The sequence below is a fragment of the Lasiodiplodia theobromae genome (genome assembly GCF_012971845.1).
Source record: "Lasiodiplodia theobromae strain AM2As chromosome Unknown scaffold_11, whole genome shotgun sequence".
Taxonomy (NCBI): Eukaryota; Fungi; Ascomycota; class Dothideomycetes; order Botryosphaeriales; family Botryosphaeriaceae; genus Lasiodiplodia; species Lasiodiplodia theobromae.
The window spans coordinates 987,244-1,003,620 of record NW_023336311.1 but is presented as its reverse complement, the minus strand read 5'-3'; the positions used below and the strand labels follow the sequence as shown (position 1 = coordinate 1,003,620).

The following is a 16,377-nucleotide window of genomic DNA, read 5'->3' as shown; positions in this document are numbered from 1 at the left end:
TTACAGTCCTCGCATTGGTGCGAGTGAGATACCTTTGGAAAAGGGAGAGCAGAGAAATGGCTACTCGAACAGCTTTCAAGCAAGTGCAGCAAAAGCTCTACAGTGCTCCCAAAAAATAAAATTTAATGTCAAAAACTGAACTGAACACTGTTTAAGGATCGAAAGACCATGGGTATATCCGCTAACCAAAAAAACGACGCCATATGTCCAAAAACCCTTTTTACCCGTGCGAATATGTAAAACCCACAATGTCCTCGCAAAAACTTTTACAACCATAAGGCCTCCCATAACATCCCGCCGTCTCTCTAAGCGCCGGCAGCAGCATCTAGACCTGCTCCATCTTCCATCTTCTCGGTTCTATCAAACAGCCTTTCCATGGCAACTCCTCCGGTCCGCCGAGATATGGTAAGAATAGTGAATGTGCCAAGTCTCCAAACCGAAGCTTGGAACAAAACGGCGCTGTACTGTGTAGTAGACGATCCAGGCACCGAGGATGACCCGCTTCCACCGCCGCGTGTGTTTGTGGAAATAGGACCGATGCCGTTGACGCTAGGTGATAGCCTCGGGAGACGTAGGGTTTTTTGGTGGAATAGAAACGATCCTTCAGGATGAATCGAGAGAGCCCGGTGCCACCGGCTTCGCACGCTTGCTGCCTCTTTTCCGAGGCTAACGTCCGCTATCAGGCTCTTGATAGTCACGGTTGGCATCCAAGTCATGCATGCGACGCAAGAGCTGGGGCCAAATTCGTCGACCAAGTCCAGGGCGAGCCCGGTCCATGAAACTGGCGGTCATTCCAGAAATGGCTCGGTGACGAACGAATGTCTGTTCTACAAGGTGGCCAAAAAAAATTCGAAAGGTTCGGATTACTCGTATGCGCGAGGGCCGCAGTGCTGGCAGTGCCTTTTGATTTTAGGCTTTGGCCTCTGTCTTGTGTTGCTTGAACAGCCATGTTTCCTCGTGCCACCGACGCTGGAGGCCGCCAGGCGGCAAGGCGGTCTCGACCGCATTCCTCCGGGTCCTTGCCCTGTTCCTGCGTTCGCACACGCCGGGAGCTGAGAGCTGATTAGCCCTGAGCTGACAAGGCATACACGGTGCTACCGGACGACCAAATTTAGGAATCCAAGGTAACTCACAAACTCTTGGCTCGGCCGTTGTGTCACGAAGCCTCGTCATGGTTTGGAAGCCTTGCAGCTGAGAATTTAGAGCCTCATTTTGCTTCTTCGTCAGAGTTCCACCGATTTCCACGCCTATGGTCGTGGGCGAAATATTCGGTTGGCTCTCCCTGAATGGAGAGTCCATCAGAGTCGCGAACCATAGGATGATGTTCCATCTCATGGATAGTATCCGCGGGCATCTCGTACACCTCTCTCCCGACGACTTCCTGGGGAACTGGAGGAGTGCTGGAATTACTGTGGTAATGTTGCGAGCCCTGTTCGCTTCTCCGACCACTGTCAACTGCGCCGAAGGGGATGACGTCGCTTGCCCTCCGGCTGTTGGCCACGGGCTCGTATTGCCTGTCGAGGTTCCGGCGCCGCCATCTCCACAGGACCAAGAGCAGCGTGATTCCAGCGACTATGGTGACCAAGATGGACAGATAGCGGGCTCCCTGTGCTTCGCGGCACATCCACTTGTATTCGGGGTGTTCGCCTTCGATAATGGTTTGGTTGACAGCACCTGTGCAGATCCAGGTCTCGGGGGTGTAGTAGGTGCCATTGTTTTCCAGATTCTGCTCGATGCCCTGGTCTGATTCCCAGTAGTCGTAGTTGGAATAGGCAGCGGCAGCGGCTCCGCGCAACACGGCGGCCAGGGCGACCAAGGTAGCAATGCGATGAACGGGGAGCTTCCACTCGCGGTGCTGGGTGGGATTAGCCTTGAGTTTGTTCAGAGCACCTGCGGATGCGGCGGCTTACCTTCTCCTTGCCGGACCAGTTCCATCTCAAAGGCATATCATCACCGATAAGGGACATGACAAACAGCACGCACGCGTCAAACACACCAACAGCACCGGAGGCGGCTACCAGGTAGGAACTGCCGCGCTTGAAGTCGCCGCCGTACTTGGGGACCTGGTCATGCGTGACAGCGAGGATGTGCGAGATTAAGCCGGTCATTGCGGGCGACAGAATGCCGTTCACGAGGATGCATGTTGACAGCAGCGAGAGGTAGCATTTGCGACGCCAGCGGACGATCCTGGAGGGCTGCTTGCGAAAGGGCTGCGGCTGCAGCTGCGGCTGGGGCGACGGGGCATGAGAGACAGGCAGCTGGGTGCTGCTTTCTCGCTGGATGGGGCTGACCATGGCGGCTGCTCTCAGAGAGACAGCACGGCATACATCTGCTTCGTGAGGAAAGAGCGGCGGGGTGGGAGAGAAGGGCTCAATAAGGTTGACTGGAGAGGCGCGAAGGATCCGGGCGTCGGAGCGAGAGAAATGAGCCGCGAGCGAGTCGAGGTTGGATGTGGATACAATATAGCAGCGAGCGGCGCGTCATGTCATAAGAGATGGCCCCAGCCCCCTTGCAGCGAGCCTCAAACATCAGGACTAGATTCCGCCTCGCCGCGTGCTGCACCATTCACGTTGTGCGGGCAAGCGCCAGGCCGGCCGTGGGGGCCGCAGAGCGCACTGCCCCGGGGCATCGCTGCCGAAACTGTCAACACTGCTGTGCCGCCCGCGATCGCCGCTGAGAAAGCCAGGAGCCCGGTACAAGAAACGCGCGGCTCAAGCGCTACCACCGACGGCGCACCGCGCGCATTCCTCAATCGTTATTTGGGGAAGCAGCTTGGGCCACGCCCGCTGCTGTTGAAACGCTCAATGGCCACCCGCCCCCACGATATTCTGCCCGTCGGTTTTATATTTAGAACTCCGCCCGCCAAGTCCCCCGGCCGCCAACCCCGCTACCAACACCCACTGGTCCATATACTGCAGTCCGCTCTGCAACCTGTCACCATTACGAGGCCTCGATCAAGCCCATTCCGCCCGATCTCTGGCCCCGTCCAACGGCCGACGTCATCACACAGTCCAAACAAGCTTCACATCCCAGCTATTTACTGCGCATCAAGCAGGCACCCCCCGAAATACGTCGCCAGCTCATCCACGTCCTCCAGCTCCCCAATGTAACCAACATACTGATCTGGCCTCAGCGCCACTACGCACCCCCTCTCCGCATCCACCCCGTAGTTCTCGTACGCATGCCCGTGCCCCTCATGATAGCTCTCATCGTCCACGTACACTTTCATGTAGTCCCAACCTCTTTTCTCGTCAAATGGGTGCAGCAACTCCGGGAAATCCCGCAGCAGTTCTACATCCCTGCGCGGCATGCTATGCACCGTCAGGATTTCCACGACCGAGTCGATCTTCTGGTCCGCCGGCGTGACGCGACGCAGCCACGAGCCCGGTGCATCCAGCGCGGCGCAGAACTTGTCGATACGCTCCTTCTGCGGGGCAGACAGTACGTTGCCCGCAAAGAGGATGATGCGGAACCGCCCGTCTGCCGGAAGCCGTTCTGCCAGGTGCCAGGGCCGCGAGTCGGACTGATTGAGCACTTTGAAGCTTGGGAAGCGCTTGCCGAGGGGCACGTTGGTTGCCAGTTGCTGCTTGCCGACTACCTGCTTGGTCCCCGTTTGGCTCGCTGATACGTCGGAACCGTCGCCCTGCTCCACGGCGCTGCCAGCTTTGGCGATGAGCATCGAGGCGCCATAGTCCACGCTGAGGCCGCTGGTAAACATGTGTGCCGTGCGGAACGTCTCTTTGAATTCTTCCATGCTGATTCCTTCCGTGTCGAGGATGTCCTTGGCAGGCCTGCCACTGAAGAGACGGGAGAACTTGTGATCAAAGTCGATAAGGTCCTGGGCGATGCGCCGGCGCTCGGATTGGTAAGTCTTGAGGATCGAGCGGGGTGAGCGACCCTTTACAACAGATGCGATTTTCCAGCCAAGGTTGTACGCATCCGCCATGGAGACATTCATCCCCTGACCCGCCTTGGGGCTGTGCGTGTGGACAGCATCACCGGCAAGGAAGACGCGTTGATGGAGATCAAAATTCTTGCCAACTCGCTGTCCAATTTGATAGCCCGTCCACCTGCCAATGACCCGTTAGCATCATCCTAACATAAAACGTCGCTCTCGCTTACCATTCGCAGTAGTCGTAAGTCAGCTTGTAAGGGCTGATGATCCTTTGTGCAGCCTTGATGATAAGCTCTGGAGTAATCTTCGACCTGTCCGCCCTTCCACTTGCGTCAGGGACAACTTCTTTGAGCTGAATGTACAGTCGAACGATGCCCCTTTCCCGTGGAATGACCATCAGGCTTCCCTCGTTGGCGCTGTGGATGATGCAGCGGTTCCTAATATCAGCTGATTCGAGTTAGAGCTGACTCCCAGAGTGCTTGGCCTCGGGCACTTACGGAAATCGGTGATGGGAACAACGTCTGTTCAAGGCCGTATAGTTAGTGTCTGCAATTGGAGAAACCAAGAAGGCTCGGGTCACTTTACCGAGAACACCCCAAATGTAGTCAGTTGCTTCTCCTTCCAGCTCAAAGCCCAATTGCCTCCTGGTCCAGCTGTGGGCACCGTCGCAGCCAACCATATACTTGGTCCTCAATATCTCGGAAGAACCCTCCCTTCCCGAACTCTTCCGCAGCAAATCATCCGTGTCGTCTGGCGACAAATTGCTCCTAAACAACCCGTTCGAGACCCCCGAGCCGTTTGAGGCCAACGATTGTGCAGGAGTGGCCTCCTCGTCAGATAAGTGACGCAACTTCACCGTGATGGGGTAAGCTGAGTTATCCTCAACTAGAGATTCGTCAATCTCCAACGACTCGGGAAGGACGCCGCGCTCAACTTCGATATTCGAGTGCTCCTTCATGTGGTCCAGGAAGAAGCGCTCGATCCGACCCTGATGCAGCACGCACTCGGTGAAGCGCGAGATGCCCGGCGGCGTGTCCGGCACCCTGTCGGAGCGCCGGATAACGCCCTTTTCGTCTGGGTTCCACATGCATACCTGCGAGTAAGCTCCCGTCAGCTTGTTCGCCCATCTCCGGCCCCCATCAGCTAGCGGTGGTGGAACAATTGCCGGTTCCGTTTTCCTTGGAATACCTCTAGCATACCTCTAGCATGTGGTTGGCTTCCAGCCATGCCCGGTGCGCGAACCCGAAGCTGTCGAAGATCTCCAGGCTACGGCATTGCAAGCCGTCAGCTTGACCGGCGAAGATCTTAGTACCCCGTTTGTCAACGATGCGAACATTGATGCCGCAACGCGCCATCCAGGCCGCCGTCAGGAGACCGGCAGGGCCGGCGCCCACGATGAGACTGCAGAAAGCGGGTTAGGAAGATGACAGTGAGGTGAGCGAGGCGAGAATGGACATACACATCGCACTTCGTCTCTGGAATAGTCGCTGCAGGCATCACTCGGCTATGACGTGTGAGAAAGCGCGGGCTGTTGTTTGAGCGAGAAGTAGGTGAGAATGGAATGAAGTGGGCTGGGAAGGGGCGGGACAGCTTTATAAGCTACGGATATGCACTGCGGAGGTTTCATGGTGGACAGCGGGCACGGGGCTCGGTACATGCGGAAGGTGGTGTATTGCGGGGGAGGGATATGTGGGGGAGAGCTTCTTAGCGGCTTATTTGATCCTGACAAAGCCAATTCTGCCACTGCTCTTTGGCTGTAAGTTGTCGGCTATCAGAATGATTCATTGGCCTTCTGCTTGTTATGTGTTAGTGAACTTTTGATTGGCCCATTGTTTTTACTAGCTATGCATCGGACCGGTACCCGTAAGAGCTAGGTCCACAGTACTGATACCTATCGCGGGAGTGGGGCAGTGTCAGCTTTCTGCCTGCTTAATGCATGCATGTCGCAACACACAACCACTCGTTGCAGCTGTGTAATTTCGTTGTGCTAATTAAAAAGCGTCTAAATCGACAGAATTAGATATCTATAGGAAAATCCGAGAGACTTTCAGGGTATCTTGAACATCTAGTTGGTTCAAGTCTCGCTCCAAAACTCCAAGCCCATGCTTCTTACAAAACCCTAAATACCATGTCAGGGCAACGCCAAGTCTCTGACCCTAAGTGATCGGCAACGGTAGGCTTACGCCTGAATCAGATCCGGCACCGGTGGTCCAACGCCCCTCAACAGCACTATGGTGTTTCCTGTTTGACAGGAAGCACCGATCTTATCGCTGAAGTCTAACAGCTTTCCACCCTCAACGTGGAAGACGCGTAGTTTGTTCTCCTCCCCGTCTCCTCTATTATTCACATTCTCAACCTGCAGCGCTTTCGCAGCCATGTCCAGCACTCGGCCGACACTCCACTCAGTGCTGTAGAAGAAAGCGCCGGTGGGGTGCTTGGCTGTTGTCGTATCGGCCGAGGCCTCCACATGCAAGTACACCCGCTTTTCCGGTGGAAGCTTGGCGTCCCCCTTGGCCGTCTTCTTGAGGTTGTTGATGGCGGCTGCGCGCGCCGCCGGCGAGTTGCCACTTCGGCTGAGCAGTGGCTTCGCCTTGACTGCATTTGATGTTTCCGTAGCTGCCGCCTTCTTGCTTAAGCCCCACGCCTTGAGTTTCTCCAGCGCCGCAAGCCCGCGCTCTTTCTGTGACGATGGTTTGGCGCCCAACGGCGTCAGCTTCGCGCAGTCATGATCCTCCCGCATGCGGTGTTTTAAACAGTATTGGCGGTTGCAGTTGGGGCAGTGTACGCCGGGGTTGAGCGAGGTATTGACGAGCGTCTTGCAAACGGGCGAGGAGCATTGTTGTTCGTGCGTGAGAATGTTGGGCTTCGGGGTCGACGAGTTCGATGACGGGGTGGACGAGGCTTCGCGACGTGCGCGTGCCCATGCGCCAGCCTTGGTGCACTTGTGCGCCGTCTCTGTTCGGTGATCCAGGCAATAGGTCCTGCGTCGAGAGGATTAGCTAAGGGACGGAGAGAACATGCATGGAATGTATCCGGACGTACCCTCTACAGCTCTCGCAGCGGAAGGGAAGGAAGTCCAGCTGGTGGCAGAACGCAAACTGGCAGTGAGCGCCGATAGCTTCCACGTCGCCAACAGACATGCTGGTATAGCTCTGCTGTTCCCCGTCTTGCGAAGAAGATGGATCCGCCATGTTGAAGATATGAGCCGCAAGCTTTATACGGTAGCGCAGTATAGTGAAGGTGTCAGTGCTGGTCGAGGTTCAGGCTGCGACGCAAGTGCGTAATCATGGAGGCGTTGGAAGATGCCAGAACGGGGCAACATCACCACGGAAGCCAAGCGGCGCGGAGGGACCGACGCGTTAAACCCGGGGCCGAACAGCCGAGTGAGATCGCCAGCCGTAAGGCTGAGCACGTGCGACTGCTTTCACCAACTCCATCCAGATGAGAGCACCCGGAAGACGCTTTGAAGGCATCCCGTCGTCCTTGAATTAGTCAATTCTAAATTGCCTGATAATCCTTGGCGCACACATGCTTGGAGAACGATATTCTTTACACCACCGTAGCTGAAGGTCGTCAACGTCTAGGTGCATAGCTCTTCGATTTTGCACCCTGTTCTTGCCGCTCCCCAGACTTCCCGCCTGTTGAGACCACATGAGCAACCGGGATCTGCGAAGCAACAAGGCCGTGTGCTTGAGCCCTGAGCCCTCGACCCCACTGTACCCGACGTGCCATTCATCAAATCCGTCCCCTTTTTCATTCAGATTTGCCAAGCTCAACACGTAAGTCATGCCATTTCTTTTCTTCTCAACTTGCAGATCATTGCGACCCCCACCCCAGGAACTGCGCCCTCTCCAGCGGCAGCCTCTCAGACTCCCAGGCCAGCCAATCGCTCCTTGTAGTGGGCAGGAGTCCCATTTTGTTAACCTTCCAAATCCCAAGCGCAAGAGCTAAGCAATTCGTGGCGACGAAGACGAGCTTGACACCAAGTAGACGGGATGAGGTGCCGGGGGTCTCAAAGTTGGCAAAGGTGCGGTTGATGTTGATGACAGCGTTGACAGGGTTCTTAAACAGCATGAAGACCATCATGATAGAGAAGATCTGCAGCGAGTTTCCGGACATGTACATGCCTAGGGCGGCAATTAGTCTCATTGGATTGATAGGTGTACTTGAGCAAATGCGCACCGATGGCGTTCATGGGCAGCTGTTTGGCCGGGGCAATGGCAAGCTCCCAGGCCTTCTTCAGCTTCAGCGTGTCCATCTCCTCGGTGGAGGGCGGCTTGCGGGCAGGCTGGGTGGCCTTGGTGTTCTTGCCCTGCTGGTGTCGCTGCGGCGCCGTGTAGCCCGGCGGGTCGGGGATGCTGGCCTTTGCAGGCTGCGGGGCGGGCGGCGAGTTGAGGTCGACGACCCACCGCGGGGGCGGCGGGGGCGCAGCGTGGGCGACGGACATTTGGGCGATGGACGGGGGATGGCTGTGGTGGTGGTGATGTTCGGCGGAGGAGCTGCGGGCGGCGCTGGGGCCTCCCGGAGCGGAAGCTGGGTGCGGCGGAAGTGCGCGCCAGGCGCCGCGGCGCTGGCGGCCCCTTCTCGCACAGGACCATCATCATCTCACAGCCCTCGCGCCCTCTCCGACTCCCTCCGCTCGACTCCCGCTCGATCCCCAGCCAGCGCATCCGTTGCCACGCGAGGAATGGTCACGCAGCTTCTCCGATAACCAGACACACGTGGACGCGGCACAGTCTCCCGGACCTCGAACCGGATTGGAGGGGGAAAGGGACAAGCTTGGAGGGGAGCACATGCATGTAGAGCCACTCCTCTGGGCACCACCGCAGATATGAGTTCAGGCGGGCAGGATGCGAAGCTCTTCGCCCGGGTACGTCTATCCCCATCGCCATCCATCGCGACGATTCCGCCCGCAACCACAGCGCCCCGCGACGCGCTCCCAAGCCTTGCCCATGCGCCGCCCCCACCATGTTCTCGGCCGCCCTCATGTTCATGCCCGCCTTTTCCTACGATGGCCCTCACTTACAATATCTGCGTTCTCCACAGGGCAAAGTTGCCGAGCTGCGCCTCGAGCTTCAGAGCGGCGGCAAGAAGGACAAGAACCACTCAGCCAAGAAGATCGCATTGAAGAAGATTGTCGCCAACATGACCATGAGCAACAACGACATGGTCGCCCTCTTCCCCGACATCGTCAACTGCATGAACATTTCGAGCCTCGAGATCAAGAAGATGTCAGTTCCACACCAAAGCGCTGCTGGATAAGAGGCGGTGCTGACCATATTGCGCAGGTGCTTTTTGTACTTGGTCAACTATGCGCGCATCAAGCCCGAAGTTGCGCTCAAGGCGTTGCCTATAATTGTCAATGTGAGCACCTTCGACCAGCTAGCATCTGGACCCAAGCTAAACCACATGGCAGGACATGGAAGATAGCAATCCTCTTGTGCGCGCCTTGGCTCTGCGAACCATCTCCTATATCCACGTCCGCGAGTTCGTCGAGGCTACGGTGAGCCCGCTGAAGCACCTGCTCAAGGACGGGGATCCATACGTGCGGAAGACCGCTGCTTTCTGTGTCGCCAAACTTTACGACCACGACAAGCATCTCGTCGAGCACTCAGACCTGATCGACAGGCTGAACAGCATGCTGAGAGACGAAAATCCCACCGTCATTTCCAGCGCGCTAGCATCTCTCATGGACATTTGGGAACGAAGCGAGAGTATCAAGCTCACAATCGACTATGCCAGCGCGTCCAAGATTGTGCAGATTCTGCCCGACTGTTCAGAGTGAGTGCCCCACCGATGCTTCGAAGTCGAGTAGCTAATCGGACGCAGATGGGGTCAAACCTATATTCTCGAAGCAATGATGAATTACGTTCCGCAGGACACAGCAGAAGCCGCCCTCCTTGCCGAAAGAATTGCGCCAAGATTATCTCATTCGAATTCTGCCGTTGTTCTCACATGCATAAGAGTCATTCTCTACCTCATGAACTACATTTCCGACCAGAGAGTCGTCACTTCGCTCTGTAATAAGCTTTCGCCGCCCCTCGTTACCCTTCTCTCGAAAGGCCCCGAAATCCAGTACCTCGCCCTCCGCAACGCCCTTCTAATCTTGCAGCGCCGGCCTGAGGTCCTTCGCAACGACATCCGCGTGTTCTTCTGCAAATATAATGATCCCATTTACGTCAAGGTGACGAAGCTGGAATTAATCTTCATGCTTGCCACTGAGCGCAACATAAAGGAGGTGTTGACCGAACTGAGGGAGTAAGCATAGACAAACTCTACCACCAAGATCAGGCTAACTGTCACTTAGGTACGCCACTGAAATCGATGTCGACTTCGTGCGCAAGTCCGTGCGAGCAATTGGCAAGCTTGCCATCAAGATCGAGCCTGCCGCAAGGCTGTGCATCAACACGCTGCTGGAACTTGTGGCAACAAAGGTGTCCTACATTGTCCAGGAAGCTACAGTTGTCATCAGGAACATCTTCCGCAAATACCCCAACCAATATGAGTCCATCATCTCGACATTGTGCGAGAATCTAGATTCTCTGGACGAGCCCGAAGCCAAGGCAGCCATGATCTGGGTCATTGGCCAATACGCAGACCGTATCGACAACTCCGATGTCCTGCTAGACGATTTCCTCTACACGTTTGCAGAGGAGCCTCACGAAGTGCAATTAGCACTACTCACCGCCACGGTGAAGCTTTTCATCCAACGTCCAACCAAGGGACAAGAACTCGTGCCCAAAGTCCTGCGTTGGGCGACAGAAGAGACCGACAACCCGGATCTCCGCGACCGCGGCTACATGTACTGGCGACTACTTTCATCCGACCCCGCCACGGCTCGGAAGGTCGTCATGGGCGACAAACCCGCCATCACGGCCGAGTCGGAGAAACTGGACCCGGCAACGCTGGAGGAAATGTGTCTCAACGTCGGCACCCTCGCCACCGTCTACCTCAAGCCCGTCAACCAGGTGTTCCGCTCCGCCCGCCAGAGGAAGCTGCAGGACTCGTCGGCGCTGCAGCGCCACACGCTGCCCACCGTCATTGCCGCCGCCGACGCGGCCAAGCAGCGCAGCCGGACCATGCCCCCGGCAATTGACACGTCCGGCGCCACTGCGGCCGCAGCAGCAGCGAACGGCAACATGGCGAGCGCGGTCGATGCCGCGGACCTCTACTTTGCGGGCGTGGGCAGCCAGCAGATGTCGAACCTGAGCATCTCGAACGGCAGCGGCTTCGGCGGAAACAGCCCCGTTGCCGGTGCCCAGAGCAACATGTACGTCGTCAACCAGAACCAGCCGCAACAGGTATACCAGCCGGCCGTCGGACCGGGCAACGGCGATCTGTTGCTATTGTAAGTAGGTGTGTGTGTGGGAAGCGGCGCTTGTAACGGTTTCGAAGCAGTGGGCTGGGCGGAGAACAAGCCTGGGGGTTCTTTTGTTTTATGTTTCTCTTTTGGCTAGGGCTTGTAGGATAATTGGACAGGAGTTCTTTCTGGACGGAAATGTGCCTCGCCGGGGTGGCGGTCGGAGAACGTGAGTTAGGAAGGTGACTCAACCACGGACCGCTGGTGCCTGATGGGTGAAGACTTGGCGTCGAGGTGGAAGGGGTGGGGCCAAAGTAGTAGCAGATGGGGCTCGGGGGGAATTAGGCGCCTTCCCCCTTCCCTTTTTTCTCCTTCGACTGAAATGCTTTCAAATCTTCAGATGGTTTAGCCTTTTTCTGTGTAAATACCAATATACAGCCTCTTCTTCTGCCTATCTGTGGCACAGGCCTTCTCCATGATCCACAGGAATCCACTTATTCAAGGCAAGAGAGCAATATGATATGTAAAGCAATGCCGTGGCAACTCCATTCACCGGGGGGTATCTCAGTATGTACAAGAAATAAAAACAAAACAACCTGAGGCAGACGCAAAGCCGTGGCAGACATGAATCCTTCCCCATCCGACCTCACACCATCCAATAGATCCATCCGAAGGGTATCCCGTGACGCTATATGCCTATTTTTGTTTACTCCAGCCTTATGAGTCAATAAACGAAGCCAAATCAACCATTACCAATCATGCGCCCTGTTAGACCCTTGCCCTGCGGCAAACTTGAAACTTCCTTGGTCTGCTAAAAATAAAAGCGACACCAAAAAAAAAAAAGGAAGGCCTAAAAGAACCAAGAAAACGTCATCTTGACCTTGAACACACAACCATACGGAGGGCCAGCTTTTGGCATTACATGATCCGACATAAGAGGTTAGGTGTCGGGGACAGGTCGACAAAAGAAAAGACAGTAGGTACGGGAAGAATCGAAAAAGAAAAAAAAAAGGTAGAAAAGAAAGCAAGAAGGTAGAAGATGACAGACCAAAAGCCACGTATAAGCGCGTCGGAGTAACAAGTTATCTCTGATCATCCCAACGGTAAGCTGGGTATTGGTGGTAGGAAACGGAAGACCTTCTGGATCTCCGACCACCACCACCTCGCGCTTCATGGATAACTCTCTGTCCCCTCTCCCATCCAGGCTCCCCGAGAGGAGGGCCGCCTTGATGAGTCATAGGTGGCAAGCGTCTGTTTTCATGTCTCAGAGTCCCCATGCCCATGCCGAGACGGGGGTTGTAGAAGTCATTGGGCTGCGGGGCATATGAGTTGACTCCATCGTACGCAAAGGCACCGTAATTGCCTTCGACCATACGCTCGCGCTGCTCTCGGTCGCGACGCGCGGCTATACGGGCCTCGGCACGTTGGATGTCGGCCTGCGCGTCAGCGATCTGAGAAGCAAGCATAACATCAGCTCCCTGGCGTTCGCGCGCCATCTGCTCTCTTTCGAAGGAAAGGAGGCGATTTCGCTCTATCGCTTCGCGGTCTGCAGTGGTGTCGGCGCCGATGCTTGAGCTAGCTGTGGCATTGGCAGATGAGTTGGAGCGAGAGGTAGATGAGGAGTCCAAGGGAACGCGAGGACGGTGACGTTGCCCGTGGCTACCGCCTGTTGTGTTGCGGCGGCGAAGCGGGTCGTTGACGGAGGATTGAGAAGGTCGACGCTCACGGTTGGCGGCATGAGCGTTGCTGGTGGCCGTCTCTTCAGTGCGTCGCAATTCAGCTAGCCGGCGACGGCCTTCTTCTAGCTGTGCTTCCCAATCTTCGTCGCCAGAGCTGTCAGCTGGGGCGGCAGCATCGACTGAAGGGTCGTGACGAGTTTCTTGCTGGCGGTTACGGTGTTCCTGCTCGACGCGGCGACGTCCTTCCTCAAGGCGGGCCTCCCAGTCGTCGGCTGGGCGACTTTGCTCGTTCATTTTACGGCCCTCCTCGCGGCGTTCCTGTCGGTCTCGGTGGTACTGCGCCCAGAACTCGTCTGCTTGTCGCTCGCGGCGTAACTGTTCACGTCCCGTAGCCCGCTCACGCTCGATGCGAGCTTGGCGTTCGTCGTCTGTCTCTTCGTGTTGGGAGTTCCCAGTATTAACGCGAAGATTATTGAGAGATGCAGATAGTTTTTCAGCAAACTCGCGGTCGTTTGCGCTTTGGGCAGCTCCCTGGTTGGGATCTTGAGGTCTATTGTTTGGTGGACGCGAGGCAGCAGCAGTAGGCCGATAGCTGGAACTGGTGGAAGGCTGCGTGACGATTGGTGGAGGCCTTCGAGACCGCCGGCGACTAGGTTCATCAGGGGAAGGCGGGTCAGCATGGGCCGGAGGCGCCGGAGGACGTGGCGGTCCCGGTGGTCCCCTTGGGGGGTCAGCCTGGGTCAGGGGGGTTACGAGTTGGAGGTCAGCATGTGTCTGGGGGCTGAGTAAATGGACCTCTTCTCTTCCCCGTGAGTCCGGCCGCCGCGCCGCCCTCGCCGTGGTCGCATAAGCCATGGAGGGTTTTGAAGGCATGGTCGCACTGTGGCTTCTGCGGTGCGAATACTGATACGTTGGGCTCAGGTTCTGCTCGTGGGTAGGTGAAGGCGGAGCGGGCGAGTAGCTCCTAGTACTGGACGCTGATGTTGCTTCGGACACAGCCGAGCTGCCGTAATAGTGCTTGGTCGTAGTCTTTGGCTTCCCTTTCTGCTTCTCCTTTTCCTTCCTAGAGCCGCCAAGGTTGAAGACAATTTGGCCAAGAGAGCCAGTCTTGCGGTGCTTGGGCGAAGGATGTGAGCCAAATCCACCCGTGGTTGGTGTAACTTCAACGAAGGTGGCTCCGTTGACTGGTGTTGGTGGAAGGCTCTCGGTGGCAGGAGAAGAAGACTCGTCGGCGTAGCGGATGCGAGGGGAATGACGAGAATGGCCGGCACCCTGCATGGTTCGTTCTTCGTAGGTGATCTTGCGGCAAGACTTTCCAGTGCCAGCGAGCTCGCAACGACTCTTGACGTGGTCGTAGGTCTCTTTCTTACCGTCGGGTTGGATGTAAGTACGTTGTTCGATGATGCACATGGTCGAAAGATGGGGTGGTGTGTGCAGTCACCACCGACTCAGCCGGGGCGAAGGCAGAGAGGAGAGAGCTTTATCGTTTCTTCTTCGCTTTGTTTGACTGAGATGGTTGTTGCAGGAAGTAGCTGGAAGTGTCGTCGACACAGGAACAGGAAGGCGACAGAGCGGACGGGTATGCAAGCCAGGACCAGGGCGAGGACAAGCAACAGGAGGTCAGGAACAAAGGGTCATTTAGGTATAGCGCGTGAAGGGTGTATTTGAGGTCGTCGGGAGGCGGCAGGTGACTTTGCGGGAGTGAGACAGGTACACCTGATATAAAGGCAGCCCACGAGTACTGAAGTTTCAGTGAGAGGCTTCAACGAAGGGCGACCGGCGAGCGCATGCAAGTCACCGAGGAGTGCAGCAGGGCTGGACGAGTGAGGGAGCGACGGAGTGCAGGCGGGCGTGAGTGGGCGACGTTTTAACTAGCGTGTTGAGCTTCGCTGCCTGGCCCAGCGGCCTCTGGACCTCTGCACACTTTACATACATTACACAGACTTGCACCGCCGGCCCCGGCGATGCGAGCGCGCATCATCGGCCGGGGGCCCAACGAGGTCGGGTCGGTCTCTGTCGACGCCGCTCTGGGGTAGCGCGCGCGTGGTGCTGCGCCTCGCACCCGGGCAGTCAGCGCCAGAAAGGGGAGCCACACACGCCGTCGCACCGTACCTGAGAGCAACACGACGAGCGCGCGGCCGGGCTCTGGCTCCGCCGCCGCAGGGCACGGTTGCTGCTTGCGCACCCGAGTTGCGGGATGGGCGATGGGCGATGGAGTGCGGACCGGCCCTGCAGCGGGTGACATGAGCAGCAGGTGGTCCGCATGGTCGGCGGACGGGCAGCTGAGTGGTGCGGGCGAGGGCTTGTTTCGCTTTCGTGGAGGCGCGGCGGCGATCGCGTGGCTGCGAACGAGCGCTGATGTCAGGCAAGTGCTTCTGCAGCGGGCGCGACGGCACGCCATCTGCAGCTGCCCTGGCAGGAGCGACCGCTACCGCGCTCCAGACGCGCCTGCCCGTTCTTCACGCCGAGTCTGCCTCGCCGCATCCACTTTGGGCCCGCTTCACCTCCGTGCTTCACCTCCGCGTTTCACCTCACCACCGCGCTCAGTCTTCTCGCATCAGTAAAAAAAGTGCACCACATCACCAACAGCAGCCCGGCCACTCGGGGCCCCGCTACTCCATCCGGTCCGGAAAAGAGACAAGTTGCCATGACGCATCAGCCACAGCTCGTGCAACTATTATTACCTGTGACGGCCCCCAAAACGCCCATCATCCGCCAACCCTGACCTCATTTCGCCGGGCTTTCCATAACTGAGACAGCCAAAGCGGCCTCTGCACCGCCATCTTCTCCGGTCGTACAAGAATTACCACGCATCGCTTGCCTTCAACGGCCAAGGCAAAGGCAAAGGAAAAGGCAGAGAGAAATTTCTGCAACCCCATGCGCCTTGTTCCGCCCTTCCCAACACGGAACGCGCGGCCAGAGCTATCTTGCTGCTTAACAATCACCTTCAGCTTGCACCTTCGACTTTGGAGCCGTCCCTGCAGACCGGCCCCCCGCCCGCATCCTACCCAGTTCGGCCCTGTGTCAGATCTTCCAACCGGCCTGTTATTCCCACGACGCCGGAATCAGCTGAATGGAAGCCCGAAACGGCGGGTAAACAGCCGCGGCAACCGCCTTGCACTGCGCACTTTCTGTGTAACTTGTAAGGCACACTTTGCCTATTGTAACCCTTGAGGAGCTGGAGCTCGCTGCGTAAAGGTGTAGTACGCGCACTTAGCATCGACTTCAATCGCTGCCTGGCTTCTGCCACCACCAACAGCGGCAACGGGAACATCCGACCAACGAGCTGCTTCTGCCTTGGTTCCCTGCTCTGCCCCCACCTGACTGCTGCTCAGCAACCAGTTGACATTTGCCTTCGCCCATCTTCTTCCCATCCAGTGAGCGCCATCAATACTGCACAAACAGACGCTTTGTGCCATATCAGACAGGCCCGCGGACTTGGCTTCCGCCTCTGAGTCTTCACCACCCCTACCTCCCTAATGTGCCGACCATTCACAAAAGCT

General features: G+C 57.0%; 5 protein-coding genes across 5 annotated transcripts; 1 reads left to right on the top strand and 4 right to left on the bottom strand.

Moving 5' to 3' along the window:
- Nucleotides 1-909: 909 nt before the first annotated feature.
- Nucleotides 910-2,294, bottom strand: LTHEOB_4440 (Phenol 2-monooxygenase; the record flags this gene model as incomplete). The annotated part of the gene is made up of 4 exons (XM_035513475.1): nt 910-1,052; nt 1,134-1,247; nt 1,411-1,855; nt 1,911-2,294. The coding sequence occupies 4 exons, from the start codon at nt 2,292-2,294 to the stop codon at nt 910-912; spliced, it is 1,086 nt and encodes a 361-aa protein (XP_035375144.1).
- A 743-nt stretch (nt 2,295-3,037) lies between these two features.
- On the bottom strand, nt 3,038-7,086 carry LTHEOB_4439 (Phenol 2-monooxygenase; the record flags this gene model as incomplete). Its single annotated transcript, XM_035513473.1, has 8 exons — nt 3,038-4,070; nt 4,123-4,342; nt 4,393-4,416; nt 4,481-4,988; nt 5,095-5,296; nt 6,009-6,014; nt 6,079-6,876; nt 6,938-7,086. 8 exons carry the CDS (start codon nt 7,084-7,086, stop codon nt 3,038-3,040), a joined length of 2,940 nt encoding a protein of 979 aa, XP_035375143.1.
- A 625-nt stretch (nt 7,087-7,711) lies between these two features.
- LTHEOB_4438 (ER membrane duf1077 domain protein) lies at nt 7,712-8,342 on the bottom strand (the record flags this gene model as incomplete). The annotated part of the gene is made up of 2 exons (XM_035513472.1): nt 7,712-8,022; nt 8,078-8,342. The coding sequence occupies 2 exons, from the start codon at nt 8,340-8,342 to the stop codon at nt 7,712-7,714; spliced, it is 576 nt and encodes a 191-aa protein (XP_035375142.1).
- A 521-nt stretch (nt 8,343-8,863) lies between these two features.
- LTHEOB_4437 (Clathrin/coatomer adaptor adaptin-like protein) lies at nt 8,864-11,247 on the top strand (the record flags this gene model as incomplete). The annotated part of the gene is made up of 5 exons (XM_035513471.1): nt 8,864-9,126; nt 9,184-9,259; nt 9,312-9,676; nt 9,725-10,153; nt 10,203-11,247. The coding sequence occupies 5 exons, from the start codon at nt 8,864-8,866 to the stop codon at nt 11,245-11,247; spliced, it is 2,178 nt and encodes a 725-aa protein (XP_035375141.1).
- A 1,030-nt stretch (nt 11,248-12,277) lies between these two features.
- LTHEOB_4436 (uncharacterized protein) lies at nt 12,278-14,284 on the bottom strand (the record flags this gene model as incomplete). Its single annotated transcript, XM_035513470.1, has 1 exon — nt 12,278-14,284. The coding sequence occupies one exon, from the start codon at nt 14,282-14,284 to the stop codon at nt 12,278-12,280; it is 2,007 nt and encodes a 668-aa protein (XP_035375140.1).
- Between the last annotated feature and the right edge of the window lie 2,093 nt (nt 14,285-16,377).